We start from the raw sequence: 21,980 nt of genomic DNA on the forward strand, positions 1-21,980 counted from the left end.
CTGTTATTTATTTATCCGTTTATAATTCAGAGACAAATGTTAAAGACAAAATGTAAAGAACAATTTATCAATCAGAAATATTACACCAGTAACTTTTACTCGTGAGATATCTATCAATGGTTGGTGGTTCGATCCCCAGCTCCACTCTACATGTCGTTCAGACACTGAACCCAAAATTGATCCTTCAATCGAGGTCGGGCATACAAAGGGCCGAGATAATGTCCTGGCCGACACGTTGTCGCGTGTTTGATGATGTCCACTGTGTCTCCATATTTACCATCCTGAGTCTCTGGTCTCCCCCCTCCTTCTGCCTGCTGCGCACCTGAGTGCAGTGAGCGCTCAGGGAGGGGGAGGAGATACAGAGGTGCAGGGGGAGCAGAGGGGGGGAAGGCACACACGCAGACAGCGACCTCGTGGTGAGGAGGATTTTTCTTTGGTTCCTCCTAACTTAGTTTTTTCTTTCCACACAGGTCTCTCTCCCAGCATGTGTTGTTTTAGTTTGGGCTGGAGATCTCGGGCAGTCGAGTTATTTCCTCTTTTGTTTTATGTTTTTCCTGTGTAGTGAGGCGAGGTGAGAATTTTGTCCCTTTTCTCCGGGGTCTCCAGCTCCTCTTCTTCTCCCTCAGCTCAGTCGTGATGATTTTGATCTCTTTATTCAATTAAAAAACCTGATCTTTTGTGTGGCGTCCTTTTTAAATATGCCGTCCTCATTGTGAGCCTTTGTTTCTTCTTGTACGTTACGTAGCAGCCTCTGCTATCAGTGTGTGAATGTGTCTGAGTGGGTGAATGTGACATGTGGTCTAAAAGTTTAAAAGCTTTATGAGTCCATTTAGCCTTTACTTTTTATATCATCAGTTTATTTTCATTAAAGCCGGCGAGTATAATAAATGTTTCGTGTTTCTGGTGATGATTTCATGAAGTAAAACAACAGACTCAGAAAGAGACAAAAAGCACAAGAAGTAGAAAATTAAAGTTTGTGTAAAAGATCAGCTGACTGCATCTGTGACTGTCTGTCTGCATGGAGTTATTAAGCTTCGACCAATCAGAGCAGAGGACTTCATTCATACAGGAAGAGAAAACAAAATCAGACGTCATCAGGATTTAAAATACATGTTTGTAATTTAAAGTTTGTTTTAAATGACGTGGTCATGTTGAGACTCTTCTTCACACTTTGTGTTAAAGTCTGTTTATGTGTTTTTACTGTTATTCTGATATTTGCTCTCACCTTGCTCGTTCCTGCACATCTTTGATTTCACCTGTTGTACATATTTTGTATTATATTGTTTTTAATATTTGTAATTCTTTAATTCTGTGTAAGGTCCCTGACAGTAGGAGTACCACTGTTTAATAGCTTTTTACTTATTTATATTCTATATCTGTGTTAAATGTTCTGCATCAAAACACAAAACACAAAAAAGTCCTCGTACGTGTAAACTTATCTGGCAATAAAACCTGATTCAGATGTTAAAAATGAAAATACTAAAATTATTTAAATCACTTCATATTTGTGCATCAACGTGTTAATAATATAAATATTATGACATGTTTGAGCCACAGGAGAAAAAGCACCAAGTATTAAAAGAATCTGATCTTTCATCCTGTACATGTCAATAAAACATTTTTATTATAAAACAATAAAAACAAACAGATTTTATCTCTAAATAATTTATTCCAGACGAACAGCAGCGACTCGTTTCTGCTCTGAGGATAAATTAAAGTCTCACAGCGAGGTCGGCTCGCCGGAGTGTTTGGAGGCTTTTCTGAGGCTGCAGCGCCCCCTGCTGTCAGAACACACCATCAGTACTTTACAGACTGTACATGAACTCAACACGTCTTCTAATAACAAGTTTCATTTCCTGTTCTGTCTTCAGCTTCAGTAACGCTTCAGATTTTAACCCTTTGATACTCAAACTATTATTTTTAAGGAAGTAACTGCTGTTAATTAACCACACGTACATTTGGCTTCATTTTACAAACTATATAATCTTATTTTACTTACAATTCCAGATTTTTCTTAATAAAATTAAATTATAAAATAGATCTTTTGTCTTCTTTATGAGGCTCCATGTTCAGAGGATGGAGAGCAAACGAGGATTTATCTGAATAAAAGTTTAGTTTCTGAAATGTCAGTAAATATTCGTCACAAGCTTTAAAAGACGTCGTCTTCAAACTGCTTCTTTTGTCCGACATGATTTTATTTAACAGGTCAAATAAAATTGTTTTCTTTATAAGTATAGTGTTTCTCAGAGAAAGCGGGGGGTCGTCTTATATTCAGATATTAAGTTATTGCTGTTGCTTCTCACTGTAAGCATCCCTGCGCTCCGTATTGGGTCAAGTTTGTTAGAAAAAGTTCCATCTTAAAAAGATTTTCATCTCTTATTAGCTCACACACATTTTTACACAGAACAGGTTTTTAAATGTGTCATTGAAAAAGGAGTCACGTCAGTGCGTGTGTGAAGCAGGAGGAACGATACGTCTAACATACACGTGGCACGCCGAGCGCCGTGTTCGAGCTGTTTTAAACTTGTCTTTAATGCAGAACGTTTTAACGAACACATTTAAATAGAACAGAAAACAACTCTGATATACAAACACACGACATCTGGTCTGACATAAATACAGAAATCTACAAACACTCAAGTTTTACACACTTACAGCTTTACAGTTTTATAACTGACAGAGTTCAGTTTGGGTTCAGGCACCAAAATAATTTCACTTGTAATCATGGCTGAAGCTAAAATATCCCATCAACGTTGTGTTTATGTTTCACAGTGGAAAAAGTGGTCATCAGGGTGACTGTGGCGATCACAGAGCTCGTCATCCCCCACTGCTACGTCCTGCAAACCCCCCCCGCAGTCCATCCAGGTAAAATACTGATTCAGAAAGTTACACTGGTGAAATTTCAGACTGAGTGGGTATAAAATAACCCGAAACAAACGTGTAAACACCCTCAGAGCTCGCCTGAGTCTTGGTTTACCTGCACTCTCAGGTGTGTCTCTGATTGGTCGCTTCCAGCAGCTGTCAGAGGTTTCTGCCCCTCATGGCTTCCTGTATCTGCCTGTTGAGCTCAGCAATGATCCGGTCATCGTGCGTGTAGACTCCGGTCCTCAGCAGAGTGTCTCTCTCCTCCAACAGGCGGCTCAGGTGTTCGTCTGCACTCTCATTCACAGTCTGAGAGGGGGCGGGGCCAGACAGTGAGGAGGCGGGGCCTAATCTGTCCTCCTGCTGCTTTAACCTGTCAGAGAAAATATCAAATACTTTACTTGATAATATGAAGAAAACAGGTTATAACATTTTACAACAATAAGGTACAGGAAATATAAAAGACGTCAAAGCCACGTCGCTGTCAGACGAGGAGATCGACAGCACCCGCAGCCTGTTTACATGTTCCATGTAAAGATTCACTGTGAGTGACACGTTTGAGTGTTAGAAAGAAGCATGGGGAGGCACAAACCACGACTTACACATCGACCGTAATCACCACATTACAAGTCGCAGTCTGTTTTCTGTCCCCGATGGAAAAAGGTTTTCTATAGTTCTGTATTAATAAAAACGTGTAAACAAGTTGTTTCAACACTATTTCCATTTATTTTCATTTCAAACACATTTCAAACTTTTTAAATTTAAAGCCGACCATCTGTTTTAATCATGCAGAGTTTGTAATCCTGCTAGCTACCCGTGCGCTAGTTGAGCTCAGCCTACGGTAACGTTGATTGTTGTGAGGACGGCGGCTGCACTGGCGATCATGACGCTGCATGTCCGTGACGAAGCTTAAGTTAGCTTATAGCGCCATCGTCTGGTTTATAAGACGCAGCCCATTTTTTACATGTAAAAAATATTTTTTCAAAGTGCGTCTTTTACACTGAATGTTACGATACAGGACAAGATCAGCAAGAGCGAGGACGTCTCAGTTTGTCCTCAGGGGGCGCCAAAAACAAATCACAAAATGAAAGTTCCTCACAGTTTTCAGAAAGATCTAAAGCGTTCGTTTTTGGGGGGATGGTAGCTAAAATATTGTAATTTAAGTCGTATGGAGATTTTCTATGTTGCTAGCAAATTGTTAGCCTCAGCTGCTTCTCCACTGGACGGCTACGTTTACAGCTGCTCGTCTCCTCGTGTGATTCAAACTTCAGATTGTACATTTCGTTACAAAAATGTGCCTTTGCCAGTTTTCTGTGCCTGCATATGTAATTTTACTTTCCTGGCCTCGTCCTCTGACACGATATCTGGTTTTTCATCCATCGTCTGCATGTGTTCATGGAGAGCAGCAGAAGTGCTCTACAGATGTTGAGCAGCATCATGAGCCATCTTGTTTTCTTCTTAAGGTGTGATTGATTGTTTTGAGTATATATCTTCAGAAATAAATGAATACATATAAAGGCCAACTGTAAAGGTTTCTGACACTCCTTAAATGAATCATTCGGGATCCAGTGAACTTCATCCTGCTCTTCCTCCTCACCTGTTGAGCTCGTTCCGGATGTCGTCCAGCTCCTGTCTGTCGTGTTGGACCGCCTCCTTCTGCTCTGTGGCGAGGTATCGCAGCCTCATGGCCTCCAGCTCCGCCTGCTGCTTCTTCAGACGCGTCATGGCGTTTTCCTGCTCGCGCTGCAAACACACACACACACACACACACACAAAGGAAGATGTTTTATATGAAATTGACTAAACTTTGGTTTGGTTTGTTCAGTGATCAGACTTCAGACTGTGTTTCCTCCCGATGATTTCACACACGTCAGACGTCTGCACTCGTCGGCTGATCAGATCTGAACCGAGATGTTTAAAAACACGCCTCTGACCCCGGCGCTGAAATGTGTCTGCCAAGAAACTATTTTTCCTCATTACACTGAGCGGAGTTCGGTGATAAATTTGTCTGGCTTCACATTTTCATAAAACCTCCCTGAGAAAAATGCTGCAGCAGCTGAAGAATTCACACGACGCAGCAACACGATGAGAACAGAAAGAAAGCTTCATAAAAACGTCCAGAAGTCGTATTTCTCTCAGCTGCTCGGACCTCCAGCTCAGACCGGCCAGACTTCCCAAAATTACCCAGAATACCAATCTGCACTCCGTCTGCTGGCGTACAGCTGGACGATAATAAATCAAGGAAACAGTCTGAGGAGGGAAAACAAAAACACTAATCTGTGATTGTAAATCAAAAAGTGATTCAATTTAAAGGTTTACAAAGAACCTGCTGGGAAAATCTGCCTTAAAGGGACGTTCTGGTATTTAAACGTGAGCCAGATTTTGTCTAAAAATTGGGTTTAAATATCTCAAAAGGGACAAAATGTTTTTAATGTTTCCAGGACACTGCTTCTGTTGGCCGGGAAACATTTGGCTGTAATGGCTGCAACATAATCCTTTGGGGTTAATGCACCTGATCAAAGAACATCTACTGACAGGTTCAGATTGTTATTCTAAGTGTCTGACAACATTACAGAAAGGATCCCTACTAATAAAGATATTTTGTTAAAAAGGAAGAAGATTTTTTTTAACCTGAAACGGCTTTTAAATCACTCTCTTCAAAGACACCAGACTCCATTTACAAAAACAGTAATTTTACCTCATAGAACTCGAGTTGTACTTCTGCCTTGATTTGTTAGTTTGTTTGTGTTCTTGTCTAACTTTAGTGTTTTAAATGGGCAGTACAGGTCCAACACAATATCTACGTCACACATAATAAATAAAATCTAACTGATTGAAGAAGCAGCAGCTTATTAGCTACCATGTTCTGCAACGTTAAATCCCTGTTTTTCTGAATGGAGTCTGGTGTGTTTGCAGAGAGCGATGTAACGTCTGTGTGTGGTTAAAACAATCATCTTCCTCTGTAACAAAAAGGTCTATCTCTGTAGGGATCCTTTCTGTCATGTTGTCACACGCTTAGAATAACAATCTGAGCCTGTCAGTGGAAACAACAAGAACTTTAAGTGGACGACCTTTGACCCTTCAAGGATTATGTTGCAGCCATTACAGCCTGTTTCACTGCTGCAGGACGAACACATCTACTGGATAACTACCAATAAAATATAAGACACGAATACATGTAAAAATTAGGGCACAGGTTTGAAAATAATTAATTTAAATATCTTCTCATGGACCATGAACTGGTTGATGAACACAGCGGCCGGCTAGTTGACGTCACCATCCTTTAGCTGCTTTGCTAATGTGGGCAAAAAAGGAAATCACAGTGACCAGCAGCCTGCAGGCGGTGGGAAGGTGATTGGACACACTGGAATCTGTCTGTGTGTCCGGGTGACACAGAGCAGAACGAGCAGCCGGCTGATTCTGGATGGGAAAACTAACATTTTCACATTACTGCCCCACACACACACACACACACACACACACACACACACACACACACACACACACACACACACACACAACGCTTCCATTTTCACACGCCTGATCACCTCACCTCCTAACAGCAAAAACACACACACAATCTCTCATGAACACATCACTCTCACTCACACACACACACACACACACACACACACACACACACACACACAGACGGTGTGTTGACACAGGCTGGGCTCTCTGTGGACCATTAGCAGTCTGTATTACAGGCCGTTTAAAGGCTAATTACTAGAAAAACAAACATGCTAAACATTTTCTCGAGTGGCCGCTGCCAAGGACAATCTGAGGCCGAGTCCTGAAACAATTAGAGGACGAGGTGATACTGAGGCCTCTACGGGGGAGAGAGGGGCAGGAGGAAGGGCTGAAGGAGAAAAGCTACAAAAACTCAGACTCCTGCAGCACAAGATATTTTACAGTTACGTCATGAAGCTCCCAGACGCTACAGCTAACACCATGACGACGAGCAGCAGAGATCTATGCAGCAACGTTTCACCGTTTTGGTCTCTTGTGATATCGGCAGCTCCGGAATTCAAGCCTCTGTTTACACTGCGCTTTAATATACGTCTTTGGGATCAGACTGCAGGAGGACAGCGCCGCCATGAGTGTAAATGACCAACTACATGCTTTGTGATTCAATGAAAGACGGGGCCCTGAACCATCCTTTAAATATGTGCTTAGATTTAGTCTACGGACAAAATAAGAATTTCATTGCCAGTGTCTGCTTTACTGATGTTGTGTATGTGACAATAAACAACTTGAACTTCATCGTTAACTTGGACCTGACTGCTCAGAGAGGTTAGGAACTCCACAATCTCTGAACCCATCGTCTGACTAAGAAGATCCTCCAGGAGCAACAGTAAACATGTCCGGCGTTCCGGTTTAGCCAGCAGTTAGCGATAAACGACTTCCAGCCCAGACGTCCTCCTCCGTGCGCTGCATGTTTACAGTCCAGTCAGCAGCTCGAGCAGCGACCGTGTGTTCAGATCAAAGGTAAATTCTCCCTCCAGATGTGTCTGCTAAATAAACGCTGTCATGTCTCGGTTGGTCCCATCCCCCGGAGGAGCGCCCGTTCATCTGTCTGTGCTGAGTCTCAGTCTCACTGTAAACAGGAAGTTACACAGAGGCTGCACTCTGATGAAGGATGAAGCCCAAACAGAAACAGATTCTCTTGTGATCGACTTTAATTAACGGCTCTTCAGTTTGCTGAAAGAACAACATCATGATGCAGATTAGGAACAACATGAAGCTTTGTCAGGTCTGTCCTCACGAGGAGAAGAACACTACTTTAACATGAGACGGAGGGCGGAGCCATCATTTATGATGCATTCACGGAAGTCTGGAAATCTAAACGCTCAACGACTTTTGTGAAGCTCAAACAGAATGTTTGATCTAGAACAGATTGTTAGCTGTTAGCTGTTAGCATGCAGACGTCTGTTCACAGAGATTAATAAGGAGCTGAATCGTTGTGAGATAACCGCTGACGGGATGTCATACGGTGGTTTTACGTTCCGCCTGCTTTTGCTCTCCACACGTTGACTGTTTCTCCAGCATGTGCCGCAGCCTGCTGATACGTGATTGGTCAGTACTACACAGACTACAAACTGACACCAGAACATTTCCTGTACTAAAATCTGGTTGTGCCCCGTACACAGGGACCAGGACCTCCAATATGGCTACAACACAGTTTGTCATATCCCCTCCCAAACTTGGTATGGTCCTCCAATATGGCGCCTAATCATTTCAACTAAAACTGCAGCGGGAGGAGCGGATGATGATGTCCACCACCCACCAGACCAAATGATGCTAAAGATGAGCTGTGAGCCGCAGAGGGACGAGAGCTCGGAGAGGAAGTCCAAACGAGCAGGGTGGAGGTGTCTGGGATTGGATGACCAGAGAATGACTTCTCCTCCTCCCCCACGTTCCCCTTCGTCTCCCCTCCGTTACTCTCCTCCACTTTCAGAGGTCAACAGCTGTGGGAGGACGTCTCACACAAACACTTTCATCATCGCTCACACGTGGACGCACTTTTCTCCGCTCACATGAAGTTTTCTGAGCGGCTCGCCACCTGGGGGAGTTCAGGGGGAGTTTTTCAGGGGTGTGATGGATAAAACATGAAGGGGAACAGGGACGTCTGGGAGTCACATTAGAGACAAATGAGCTTCCGAAACTGCTCGAATCACAGAAAGTATGGAAAATAAGACGCGTCTGTTTAGTGTAAAGAGCTGGCAGACTGAAGCTGAGGTAGCTCCACACCTGAGGGAGACTTCCTGCTCTGATGTGAGGTGAAGTACTGACGTTACTCAAAAGAGGAAAAGCTGCTCGGACACACGACGGCTTAAAAGAACAGCTCCTGTTTGATAAATCCAAGACTTCCCATTCCTGCCAAAAGATTCCCACCTTATATATCACCTGCACCTCCCTCTTTTGTTAGTGTATTATTGCCGAGTGTATTTTTTTTTTCTTACCGTTGGTGGATATTTACCGTTTATTTATTTTTCCTGTGCTTTATGTTTTTTACTTGGATTACCTGCTGCTGCTGTAACACCACAACTTCCCGTTTGGGATCAATAAAGTCCATCCATCCATCCATCCATCCATCCATCCATTCATCCATCCATCCATTCATCCATCCATCCATCCATCCATCCATCCATCCTTCCATCCATCCTTCCATTCATCCATCCATCCATCCATCCATCCATCCATCCATCCATCCATTCATCCTTCCATTCATCCTTCCATTCATCCATCCATCCATCCATTCATCCTTCCATTCATCCATCCATCCATCCATTCATCCTTCCATTCATCCTTCCATTCATCCTTCCATCCATCCTTCCATTCATCCATCCATCCATCCTTCCATTCATCCATCCATCCATCCATTCATCCATTCATTCATTCATCCATCCATCCATCCATTCATCCATCCTTCCATCCTTCCATCCATCCATCCATTCATCCATCCATCCATCCATCCATCCATTCATCCATCCATCCATCCATTCATCCATCCATCCATCCATCTATTCTTCCATCCATCCATCCATCTATTCTTCCATCCATCCATCCATCTATTCTTCCATCCATCCATCCATCCATCCTTCCATCCTTCCATCCATCCATCCATTCATCCATCCATCCTTCCATCCTTCCATCCATTCATCCATTCATCCATCCATCCATCCATTCATCCATCCATCCTCCCATCCATCCATCCATCCTTCCATCCATCCATTCATCCATCCTTCCATCCATCCTTCCATCCATTCATTCATTCATCCATCCATCCATTCATCCATCCATCCATCCATCCATCCATCCTCCCATCCATCCATCCATCCTTCCATCCATCCATCCATCCATCCATCCATCCATCCTTCCATCCATTCATTCATTCATCCATCCATCCATTCATCCATCCATCCTCCCATCCATCCATCCATCCTCCCATCCATCCATCCATCCTTCCATCCTTCCATCCATCTCAAATGTTCATCAGATTCTTGCAAAGCCTGAAGTGATGGCCTGGTAAAGCCTTTGTGTGTCGTTTTGTTTGACCCACAGTCAAAAACCCAAAATAAACTGTTGTAACAGTTTTATTATTGAAAGAAAAGAAAGTCATTTTTGAAAACGTTAGAAACTAGAAAATGTGCCAAAGCTGCAGCTCAATTTCTTAGATCAATCAGTCCCTCCAGGAAGTTGCCATGCTGCGTTCCCGTGAACTTAAATTCCTCGAAATAACAGAGAGAGATGTCCGGAGACGGCGAGCCCAGAGAGATGGTCTGAAAAATGCTAACAGTCTTAGCTAACAGATGCTAACAAAGACATCGTACAGTGGCCGCCAATTTTAAAAAGTGAAGTTTCAAATATTTTAATCATATATTTAATTAACTATTACAAATAAAACTCTCGTCATGTCTGCCATTTGATGATTTCTTAATAGATCGTAAATTAATCTATAAAATGTTTCAAAATGTCTTTAAAACTTTGCAGAGCCCGAAGAGACGTTCAGATATTTAACAAACTCATTAAGAGAAAGAAAAGCAGCAAATCGGAACAAATAAAAGCTCGAAGAATAAATAAACTTCTTCTTCTGTTAATCGATTAAATGATTGACTCAAAACTAGGACGGCATAAACAATGAAAACAGTGTGAATACAAACTGTTGTTGATCTTATTATGTTCACATTTCTTACAACACAGATTTTGAGCCTTCCTAAGTGACTGACTGTGACCCCCGCCTGCAGCGCCGAGCAGATTAGATTCCCTCCACAGGGTTAAATAACTCCACAGCAGGGTCCGTGTGCTGTGTTCGGAGGGTTACGATCAGTGTGTTCAGGCTGCTCGCTTTGCTTTTTACAGCGATAAGAGATAAGAGACGCAGAAGAGGTTAAGGATGTGGTGTGTTTATCTGCGATGGAGGCGGCTGGTCTGGTTGAACACTTTAATATATAGATTAAAACCACAGATCCCAGTGATGTGTTCAGTTAGTATTCTTTGACCAGAACTGAAGTTTTGATACCAAAAACAAGTAAATACTTGGTTATCACACCCGTCCAACGCACCAAAGTTCTTAAAGGCTTGGTCCTTTTCTTATAGTCTGTGGTAAAGACAGTAGTTAAAGTAAAGAGAGTAAAAGTTTTCCAGGTTTAAGAGAAGAAAACAGGATGTGAAATAACGACTGACAGACTTTTCTCTTTATCCTGCAGTTCTCCTCTGAGTTTCAAATGTTTGTTTCTCCTGATTTGTTCAGTTTTTTCTTCACTCTGTGATTTGCTCCGAAGCGTCCGTCTCAAAGCTCTGCAAAGAAAACAAACTGTTGTATTCGCCTAAAGTGTAACACTCCATGAAATCCCCCTGACCTTCCCGTCTGGAGCGCCAGAGTATTCCAGGAATGACCGTTGGGAACCATCAGACTCTCCTCAGAGACCAGTAACACTGAGGTTCCCTCAGACGACGTGTGACGGACAGTTTCACACAAACAGCTTCATGAGAGAGGACGCTTTTAGTCCGACGGCTCCACAGGGGACTGAACCCAAACTCTGACAGCGTGGGTGTTACGAGCCACTTAATGAGCACCGAGAGCGCTGCTCCAACAGATCCACTGATCCACAGGGCCGGGTATCAAACCGTTGTTCTTTCTCAGCTCGTCTGTGAGTTTAAAGAACTGAAAACATTCGGCGGCAGCGCTGCGCTTCTTCTGACGTCAGACGTTTCCTGGTTTACATCAGAATCTGATTTTAAGTGATCCAGATTAAAAAACTACTTTGTTCCCTCGGAGACAAAAACCACCGAACCAAACTGAAAATGTTCTTTTGTTCAAGTTTGTCTGAAAAAAACGTGTTGAACAAAAACATCCAGAAAATGTGACATTCCTTCTTTGTGACTGAATGTTTTTATCGAAGGGAAATCGACTAATTTATGATTCAATGTCAACTATTTTTGTTTACTTTTTTACGCAAAAAAAAAACTCCTTCCAGTTTATAAATATCAGATATTTAGTGGTTTATTGATTTATTCCAATTATACACCAGAATTGTTTGAAAAGACTTTTTAAAGTCCGACAGCCTCTCACATTTAGACGTGACAGTCACAGACTTTCACAAAGACCGGTTATCCTGCACGGTCCTGCAAAGTAGGGCTGCACCTGCTACTATTCTGATATTCGACTAGTCATTGATTATTGAAAGATTACCTCTCTTAACTCTGACTGTGCTCACTCTCAGCAGAGACAGTAAGGATGAGACGGCTCTCCCTCAGCAACGATGTTCTGTCTGCGCACAGTGAAGAACACTCGTGATGACATAACCGACTGATCATCCACAACTAACTAATCGTTGCGCTCCTGCTGCACAGGTAGATTCCTGTGAAGATGATTCCCCATATTGACATATTTATATTCTATTATCAAGCAGGGTTTGTTTACGTGACGCAACATTAGCTCTCTTTATATCTCCACAGATGAACTCCCGATGCGCACGACGTCGTCAGCAGACATCTTTAATCACAAATTTGTAATTCATGAGAACCAACAGTCAGAGACGAGCCTGCAGGCGGAGCGACACCTGTGGGGTCTCATTCAGGTGCTGAGTCTTCGTGTTTCTGATTTACAGACAGAAGGACGTCCTGAAGTCTGTTTTTTCTTTACATCCAGTTATTAAAGAGCGTCGTTCGGCCGCCTGGTTTTCCACTCGGGCTTTAAAAACACCACATTTAGCTCCTCGCTCACGACTTTAATCTCTTTGTCTCAATATTTTTGCTTTGAAAAGACCAACTTAAGCTCCTTGTCCCAATATTTTGAGTTGAAAAAGAGCAGGGCTGACGCTCTGATGTGGACATTAATTCTCGCTCGGCCTCAGGCTGCCTTCACCTCCTGGGATGAAAAGCACATTATTCCTCGGACAAGAATTTTTATGATCCGACTTGAGCTAAACAGCACGCCATGCGAGGCGCTGAGAGGAGAGAATAAAGAGGCGAGGAGAGGCCGAGAAAAACCAAACAAGCGCCGACTTTAAAACCCGCAGAGCGCCGAGACGGACGCTCGTGTAAACACACGCCTGATGTTTCATAAAAAGCGAGAGTGAGACGCCTGAATAGTTAGCGCCTCGCTAGCTCGTTGCTCAACACAATCCCAGGCATGATTAATAGGCGGGGGGTGACGATCAGAGCCGAACCCCCTCAGAGCTGCATAAATCACAGTGTTTTCTTTACAATGATGGGGCTCTAAGAGAGAGAGAGAGAGAGAGAGAGAGGGATGAGAGGGAGCGAGAAGAAGAGGATAGAAAGACTGAAAACAATGACGGACAAAAAGGAGGAAAGACGAGGGAGCGTGGAGTGACAAAAACTGAGTGTTGGCTGAAAAAGAAGAGTGAAGAAGGAATGAGGAGGGAGACAGAGAGGAAGGGAAATTAGTAAACAAAAGAAAGAGTTTATAAAGAACTGAAAAATATGAGGAGGAAAAGAAAAGGGAGGAAAAAGAAGAAGAGGACAAATAGGAAAGGAAAAGAGAGAAAGAAAGAAAATGAGGACGTAAGAGAGCGTGGCGACGAGCGACAAAGAGTGAAGGAGAGAGGAGTGGAGGAAGACACGGAGATAAAGGAAGAACGGAAAGATTGGAGAAGAGAGTGAAGGAGGAGACGGGGGAGGAATGAGGAGAGGAAAGAGGGGGAGAAGCAAAAAGAAAGAGAGGAGGTTTTCCAGCTGGTTAACGTCAGTAACATAGTTGGTCAGATAAGATCTGTGTGCGTGTGTGTGTCTGTGTGTGTGTGTGTGTGTGAGTGTGTGTGTGTGTGTGTGTGTGTGTGTGTGTCTGTGTGTGTGTGTGTGTGTGTGTGTGTCTGTGTGTGTGTGTGTGTGTGTGTGTCTGTCTGTGTGTGTGTCTGTGTGTGTGTGTGTGTGTGTGTGTGTGTGTGTCTGTGTGTGTGTGTGTGTGTCTGTGTGTGTGTGTGTGTGTGTGTGTGTGTGTCTGTGTGCGTGTGCGTGTGTGTGTGTGTTTACATTGGTCGATGGCTGAGTAAAGCCCCACTTAGTGCTGCCTGTGTGTGTTTCATTGTCTCCTTCCCCTCAGCTAAATATTGGAGAAGCACACGTCTCAGTTTCTCTCTCTCCCTCGCTCCTTATTTTTGATTCAGATTCTTAAATTAAATTAAATGTTTTTAATTAACCAATTACATTTAATTGAAAGTTTCCCTCTTCTTACATTTTAAGATGTTTGAAGACTTTCTTGTTGTTTATGATTAAAAGTCGAGTCTTTCTGTTTTTGGGTTGTAAATCAAAATAAGACTTTTAAAGAATTAAAAAATTAAAATGGACAAGTTGGACAAAAGCTGGATTAAATAGGAACATTACCTAATCATAATGTCACTGAAGAAAGAGTTGCTTTCTGAGCTTTGTTTAGCATGAACATTTTCCTTCAGCTAAAGCAACACTAACGTTCAGGTAACCAACAACCTCACATGTGAGTTTAATCGTGTAAAACAAGAGGATGCAGCAGGTCTCTGAGGCCGACCTCGTCCACCTGGAAAACAGCAGAAAGCTGCGTACCTGTTTGAACCTGGCCAGCTCCTTTAAGGCGCGCCCCCACTGCTGCTTGTAGTGCAGCTTGGACTTGGTGGTGGACTCCAGCTTCCTCTCCAGCTCCACCTTAAATATCACAGAGCCAAAACATCAGTCACACACATCCAGTGATAAACGACATGAGCATCAACGACCTGTTCCACTTCATCCGCCCCCCCCCACACTGCTTTTCAAACTGCAACCTGAGTTCTTCTTCTGTCCTGGATTCTGTAGCTGCTACATGTTTCTGGTGCATTTTTTTATTGACCTGCACCAAAGTGAAAAGGAACTTTTTAAACACCTTTGACTGGACTTCTCTGAAACGCTCTGATGTCATGTAAGTGTCGGCTCACTTGTTCGGTGGTGATGATGTAAACGGGTTCGTTACCTTCTCTAGCGTGAGCAGGTTGACCTCTGACTGCAGTCTGAACTCAGGTCTGATGTTCTGTTGTTCTCTGTACAGCTGGAACTCTTTCTCCAGCTGCTTGTAGCGACTCTCCCCGTCTGCAATCTGAACAACACACAGACGCGTCAGTGAGGTGAACATTTATCATGTAGAACCAGGAGTCCTCCCTCCCTCTCTCTCTCTCTCTTTCTCTCTCTCTGTCTGTACCTGCTGCAGCAGCCGGCCTCTGTCCTCCTCCATCAGCCGGACTTTGTCTCTCTCCAGCGCCACCCGGTGGTCACGGTCCTGCTGCAGCCTTCTGCTGCTCTCCTGCAGCTCCTTCTGGGTCAGGTCGTGCTCGGCTCGCAGCTCCCTCTGCAGCCGCTGAGTCTGAACACAACCAGAGCCAGCATGATTGAGACGCTCGATGATGTTAGCGAGAAGTGAGTCATAATAATGTTTTTATTCTGAGAGTTCAGTTAATACATCACAATTTGGCACATTTATATATATATATATATTTCAGTTTTATAACCCGCTCATAACTCTTCACAAGATCAAATTAAACAAATGGAAGCATCATCAAAGTAAACTTTACACCAACGTGACAAGGCGAGTCTGACCTCCAGCTCGGCCTCCGCCAGCTGCTTCTCTCTCCTCTCCAGATCACACAGAGTCTTCTGAAGCTGCTCCTCCAACACGTTGTACTCCACCTCCTACACGGAGACACGGAGGAGGAGAGGAGGAAAACATGAGCTGTTACTGTCATTAAATGTTGATCAAAGTGTCTCATGAAGAACGGTGACGACTCCGCACCTTCTTCTTCACCAGAGCTTCTCTCTCTCGGTCTCTCCTCCTCCACTCCTCTGCCAGAGCCTGCATGTGGCTCAGCTCCTTCTTCCTCAGCTGACACACACACACACACACACACACACATAAATACAAACATATATTTCATCTCTCATAAATCTGCATTAAAAGAACCTATTTTGATATTCTTGTTTATTTTGATGCCTTTGTTTGAGGCATCTTGAAAGATGTCATATCCCTGTACCTGATCATCGAACAGATCCTCCTGCTCCTCCTTCCACAGCTCCAGCTCCAGGGCCGTGCGGTACTCCAGGGTATCCCTTGGGGCCGTTGGAGCCGGGGTGGGGTTCAGGCTGGGGGCTGCAGGGTGTGGGGCCGGCTGTGTGTGGACTACAGGCTCGGTCTGAAGACACAAGTAACACCACATTAGGTAAAACAGAAGGTGAGAGACTTAGTTTCGACTTTCTTAGGTACACCTGTAAAGTCCAGTACATTCAGTACATTGTGTTTCACCTGTGAAGAGTCAGACACGATGACCTCTCTGGCTTTAACCAGCCCCAGGTCCTCCAGCGTTGCCACGTAGCTCAGCTCTGCCACCTTCTCCCCGGGGCTGATGGGAGGAAACACACACGTTTAACAGAGAGTAAGAAGCAGCATCAGATCAGTCAGTGTTGTTGTTCTCTCACGGCTGCGTTGTGATCACGGGGATCCGGTCCTGGTGAGTCTGTCTCCAGCCCTCCTCTCCTGTTGAGGCCAGCAGTCGGCTCCTCTCAGAGCTCAGCAGGTGAGACAGCTGGATGGAGGCTCGACCGATCAGCTGGTCTCTGCTGGTGGAGTCTCGGTGCCACACCTCCACCACCAGAGGAACTCTACAACACACACACACACAGTTCAGACACTTTACATTACATGCACGGTCCTACAGCACCATCTGCTGGCAACAGGTGATTTTACAGTCTCATTTCAGTAGTGTCAGTTCTCTTCACTTCATAAACTAAACCCGTCCTCCTCCTGGCCTCTTACTGCATTTTGGGCTCTTGAATTGAAAAATATTGACATGAATATGAAGCTTCACTACCTGAGGAAGGTGTCCTGCAGCTGTTGAGGCAGAGCGGCGAAGTCGAAGGCGCAGTACGACTGAGGCAGAGACGCCTCCATGTTCCTCTGCAGCTGCACAGGAGGGTTGGTCATGATGGGAGCTGCACTGCCGAAGAACTGATAAGAATACCTGGAACACAACGAACACACAGACATCATTAACACACAGAGGGACCTCTGAGCTGCTCTGTTTTTTTAGTGCTGTATTGCAGAAAACTGGTGGCATCACCTGCAAAGAGACAAGATGCACTTTGTTAAAGGACGTGTGTACGATGGACAGATAGAAGACTGTGTCGCTGTCAGCTCCACAAGGAGAACACAACCAAAACATATACATGAGGTAAAGATGGCCGTGAACCTCAGCAGCAGAGAGAAGCAGGCCTTAGTTTGAAGCAGGGATGTATTAGGCCTGTATTTCTACGTCTCTGTTTGATGAGTGCATTCGGCCACATTAAAGCCTTATGGTCACCTGATATTTAATGTATCACATTAAAGTATATTCTGCTTAGTTGGTTCACACATTATAGTCTACAGATCAGGCTTTTATTTAACTACCAGTTTTAGTTTGAGGAAATGTGATCATTTTCTACACATGATCAAACTTCACGTTCACACAAGCTTTTTATTGGTCCAAAAGCTCAGAGCAGGTGAGGTCAGTCACCTGAGTGTAGCAGCGACGGGGTGCGTCAGGCTGAGCTTTCCGAGGCTGCGGAGGTCCAGAGAGAAGCAGAAGTGATGGGCGGAGGAGGGGATGGACACTTTAGGAGCAGAGACACTGACAGATGAAGCTCCGCCCTCAGCTGGAGCGTCAGTCTGCTTCTGCACAGGAAACTCCAAATCTGCAGCTGCACACACAAACAGTTTTACTTCTGTTGGTCATCAGAGGTTCGACTTGTTTAAAGATGATATCGAGTGTTTCCAGCCTCACCTGCCAGCCCTGCCTGCTCTTTGCCGTGTTGAAGCTCCTCCAGCAGACTCTCTGCTTCGCTCTCTGTGTGAGAGGAAGGAGGAGGAAGAGGAGGAGGACCCGGAGGAGAGGAGTCAGGAGGTTTTCTGACTGGAGAGGAGCTTCGGGGTCTCTGTTCAGCAGAGGGAATGGACGGAGGACGGCTGGACTGTGTCTGAGCTCCACCTCCTCCTTTTATCCCTAAAGCCTGGAGGAAGGACAGAGGGCACGTTTTTCTTCTACATCTGAGACCAAGGACGTTCTTTTCTCGGAGGCTTTTCTCGGTGTATCATAAGACACGCTGAGTTTAGCTTTGCAGTGAGCAGAGGGAGAGGAAACAGGGACATCCCGTGTGTGTGTACCTGCTGTGGGACCTCCTCCCTCCTCAGGGTCACAGCCACTCCCACAGTCGGCCGCAGGTCGGCGGGCACAGCCGGCAGAGTCTGTTTGATGCGTTTAGGAGGCTGCAGGATAAACGCTCCCTCCACCGTCGCTGCCTTGTTCTCCAGATCGACAGAAACGGCCGACAGAGCGGAGAGAGAAACGTCTGTGCTGCCCAGAGAGTGATTCCCACAGCACAGGTGGATCTGAGGACACACAGGGACAGATGTAATTACATGGACAGGTAGGAACAGGAAGAGATGAGACGTGCATCAGACACTCACCTCCAAACTGGGCTGCTGAGCCAGGAAGGTCTGGAGGATCTGTTTGCTGCTGCGGATGCGCACAGAGGCGCGCTCCGGCTCGAAGTCGGGGCTCAACAGATTGTGGAACGGCTCACTGGTGATGTCGTTCCCCAGTAAAGAGTAGTAGAAGAAGAACTCTGAGCCCTCTGCGGACAGTTTCATCGTGCTGGGGATCAACTGTGGAAACATAAGGAAGCACATGTCGCTGGTTTGTAGCTTCTGACTGGAGCTGACTTATAAAATGAGCTGAAACAAAACAGGAAGTGCTCTTAAAAGTGTTTTGCGTAACTTTTTTAGCACGTTTTTTAGGGTTTGATCTTCGACTGTGTAAAAGAAGTGGACGTACTCGTTTGTTTGTTTGTGGACGTTTTTCTTTGAACAAAGCTGCTCGCTTACACAACAACAACAACAAATCTACTGACTCTCAGGGCGGGACTCACAGGGTAGCTCACGATACGATATGTGGCCCACGATAACGATAAAATCACAACACAACGATTCTGCGATAATTGATATATTGCAAGACAATCATGTAACAATACATCACCGTACCTGATTAACTAAAGAACACAAAAGGCCCCTAAAAAGGGAACTCACTTTATTATTGTTATTATATATACGTGGCGATACGTTGGCATCATTAGACCCTGCGTGGCCTGCCTAATGCTTTATTGGATGTCATCAATCAGACGTCAAAGCAGCATCCTTACCTGTTCCAGTTTGGTAGCGAAGGCCACAGTGACGGACAGGACGAACATGTCGGAGCAGTGATCTGCAGGCCCCACCTGATGGAAACCCTGGTCTGGGATCAGCGTGGCCTCCAGCTGGTCGGGGAGCAGATCGGTGACAGCAGGAGAGCCTACAACATCAGAGCACAAAGAGACAACAGGAAATGAGGAAAGAGTATAAACAATAAAAGAAGGTTAGAATAAAGAGAGACAGTACAGCACATAGAAAAAGATGCTTCTTTGCAATAATAGAATATTTCCCATTAGACATGAATTTACCGACTTTTTATGCTTATTAAATTAATTAATTGGAAAATGTCTTTAAACGACTCTTTTGCTCTAAAATGTCCTCACAGCGGATTTAATCCATCATCAGAATAGTTAGCAGTTACATTTATAGAAACAAATAAGGGATAAATTATTCCAGCTTATTTTGATTGCACAGAGAATTAAAAAAGACGGAGCAGCTGACCTTGTCGGGGCGGGGCCTTCTTGGCTTTGAACCTATCAGGAGAGGGGTCAGAGGGTTTGGTGTCGTTCTCCAGCTGCATGCTGAGGAGGAGGGCCGGCCTCTGTTTGGTGTACTTACTGCTCAGCAGCGGGTACCAGCGAGGCTCCTGACACGCGCACACACAGACAGACAACAAATATCATCTTTACACCGCTCAGAGCAGACCGGAACAGAAACTGGATATCACTGATCAGAACACCACATCACCGACACGAGGACGAGACATTTACCTGTTTGACCTCCTGCACAGATCGGAGGTCCAGGACGATGTAGCCCACAGCCTCTCTCTTCTTACTCACAGAGTCGACCGCAAAACACTGAAGCTTGATGGGAGTCCTCTGCAGTCTGGGAGGACGGAGAAGTCAAGACACAATAGGATTACTTATTTCGGCAGCTGTGAAACAGGACGAAATGGCTGCAATAATATCCTCTGTAAGCAAAAGCATAATCAAAGTAGGTCCCTAAAAGTTCTTGTTGTTTCCACTGACGATCAGATTGTTATTCTAAGTGTGTGACAACATGACAGAAAGGATCCCTACAGAGAGAGACCTTTCTGTTACAGAGGAAGATGATTGTTTTAACCACAGACAGACGTTACATCGCTCTCTGCACACACACCAGACTCCATTAACAAACACAGTGATTGTACTTTGCACAGCTGCTGGTCCACTGCTGCCTTTCTGTACCAGATCTTATGATCATTCATGATCCATTAACATTCCTTGCCTCTAACAACACAAATTTGATGACTGGAAAAAAGGTTGGATGTCAGAGAAAGTCACGAGTAATTTTGACAGTTCTCATATCCCTTTGTAATGTCATTATTTTAATCCTTCAGACTGTGACAGTGACCCCTGTGACAGGTGCAGACAGACCTGTGTTGGTGCAGCGTCCTGCGGTCCAGCTCCCACGCCAGCTCGGTGCTGAACTGCGGCTGCTCTCTGTGCTCGACTGGATCTGTGGCCAGCTGCTCACCATCGAAGCTCGCCTGGACCAGCAGACTGAGGCGCGGGCTCTTTGGGAAGTGACGACCTGGGGAAGGTCAGGTGGGTTTACTTACTTACCTACTTATTTTACATGCGCTTACAGAGCATTTAAAAAGGTGATCACTTTCAGTCTCAAGCTGGTAAATTATCAGCAGTCAGGAGTCAAACACAGCCTCTTCATATTCCATCTTCCCTCTCTGTATTTTACATTATGCCGCTATTACATAAAACATTCATAAAAAAACTACCATACAGACGTATGTGTTCTTAATGGTTCCACTGAAGCCAGAAATTTAAAACACGGTGTCAAATTAAGGCAATCTTTATTACATTAATAAAAATGCAAACATCTAGAGTACATTAAACCAGGTCCAGATCCAAAACTACTCCACATCAGGTTGTAAAGTTTAAACTGCAGGAGCACCTTTATGAAGTCCTTTCTGTGCTGAATGTAACTTTCAAATATGTTTTTTTTATAGGAAATATAGACTCTTCAGCTCGGGACGTCTTGTTGTGACAGCTAACAGTTAAATCCACGTCAGGTTAGATTCAATTAACTGCCAGAGCTAGCATGACAAGCAGCAACAGGCTGTATTTAGACAGCTGGCTTATAATACGTTACCAATGACACTCTTGTGGCTGAATTAACGGCTGCTTGCTGGTGTTTTAAGTATTGAAACATCTAGCTTTGTTCCACAGTGATAACGCTTGTGCTATCAGTAACTTCAGAAGCTAACGGTGTGCTGTTTACCGGGTTATAATCCGCCTCTTAAACTGCTTACCTTCCAGGATGGACACAACGATGAGAAGTTGGTCTGTCTTCGAAGCCATGATGACATTTGTAACAGCTCCAACGGACAACTTCTAAACAGCTTTTTAAACTGTTACGCTCTTCTCTAAACATTCATTTAATCAAAAACTCATTCATTAAAAATAAAACTTCGATAAATCAGAGAGTTTGTTTACTTGGACGCTGACTGTCCGTTGCAGGCAGTAAACAGCCGCTTTGTTGTCAAGCTTTGGCGCCACCCATTTTGGTTTAAAACCGGAAGTGATGACGGAGACGCCTCAGAGTTCGGAGCCCTCTGCTGGTAGGAGGTGGAACAGCAGGACCAGGACATCATACCACTGCTACCATTACTGATAGAACTACTGCTACAGTACTAATGCTATTATACTACACTACTTCTATTATTATGACTGTATTAAATTTATTGAAATCTATTCGAATGTAATTTCTGCCTGATGCGATAATAAAATATTTATGTTTAAATCAGAAAACCTCAGTGAGTAAGTAGGAAGAACATTTACTTGTATAAGTATATTTTTGGGGTCCTCAAAACAGTTATATTATATTATATATAACAGTAATTATAGAAAATAAGTGTAAAATAAGATGAATAATTTACTGT

The 21,980-nt window shown here is 44.2% G+C and overlaps 1 protein-coding gene across 1 annotated transcript; it reads right to left on the minus strand.

The window, feature by feature from the left end:
• Window positions 1-1,669: 1,669 nt before the first annotated feature.
• On the minus strand, window positions 1,670-21,407 carry cep120 (centrosomal protein 120). The gene is made up of 20 exons (XM_069683278.1): window positions 21,351-21,407; window positions 20,458-20,614; window positions 19,813-19,927; window positions 19,544-19,688; window positions 19,054-19,202; window positions 18,323-18,520; window positions 18,020-18,244; window positions 17,640-17,865; window positions 17,373-17,556; window positions 16,692-16,841; window positions 16,300-16,482; window positions 16,127-16,223; window positions 15,858-16,016; window positions 15,620-15,709; window positions 15,427-15,519; window positions 15,032-15,193; window positions 14,807-14,929; window positions 14,407-14,505; window positions 4,460-4,605; window positions 1,670-3,235 (listed from the first exon to the last, which is right to left on the minus strand). Exons 1-20 carry the CDS (start codon window positions 21,397-21,399, stop codon window positions 3,022-3,024), a joined length of 2,964 nt encoding a protein of 987 aa, XP_069539379.1. The 5' UTR covers window positions 21,400-21,407; the 3' UTR covers window positions 1,670-3,021.
• Window positions 21,408-21,980: the final 573 nt, after the last annotated feature.

This window comes from Semicossyphus pulcher, unplaced genomic scaffold (genome assembly GCF_022749685.1).
Source record: "Semicossyphus pulcher isolate SPU_LCO1_2020_fin unplaced genomic scaffold, fSemPul1.0.p SCAF_6, whole genome shotgun sequence".
Taxonomy (NCBI): domain Eukaryota; kingdom Metazoa; phylum Chordata; class Actinopteri; order Labriformes; family Labridae; genus Semicossyphus; species Semicossyphus pulcher.

What these genes read in the sequence shown, in the direction of transcription:
- cep120 (XM_069683278.1), bottom strand. Translation starts at nt 21,399, where the DNA reads ATGGCTTCGAAGACAGACCAACTTCTCATCGTTGTGTCCATCCTGGAA. An exon ending in CTGTGCAGGAGGTCAAACAG is followed by an intron (nt 19,689 to 19,812) that starts GTAAATGTCTCG and finishes TGCGCGTGTCAG; the next exon opens with GAGCCTCGCTGGTACCCGCT. An exon ending in GAGGCCGGCTGCTGCAGCAG is followed by an intron (nt 14,930 to 15,031) that starts GTACAGACAGAG and finishes TGTGTTGTTCAG; the next exon opens with ATTGCAGACGGGGAGAGTCG.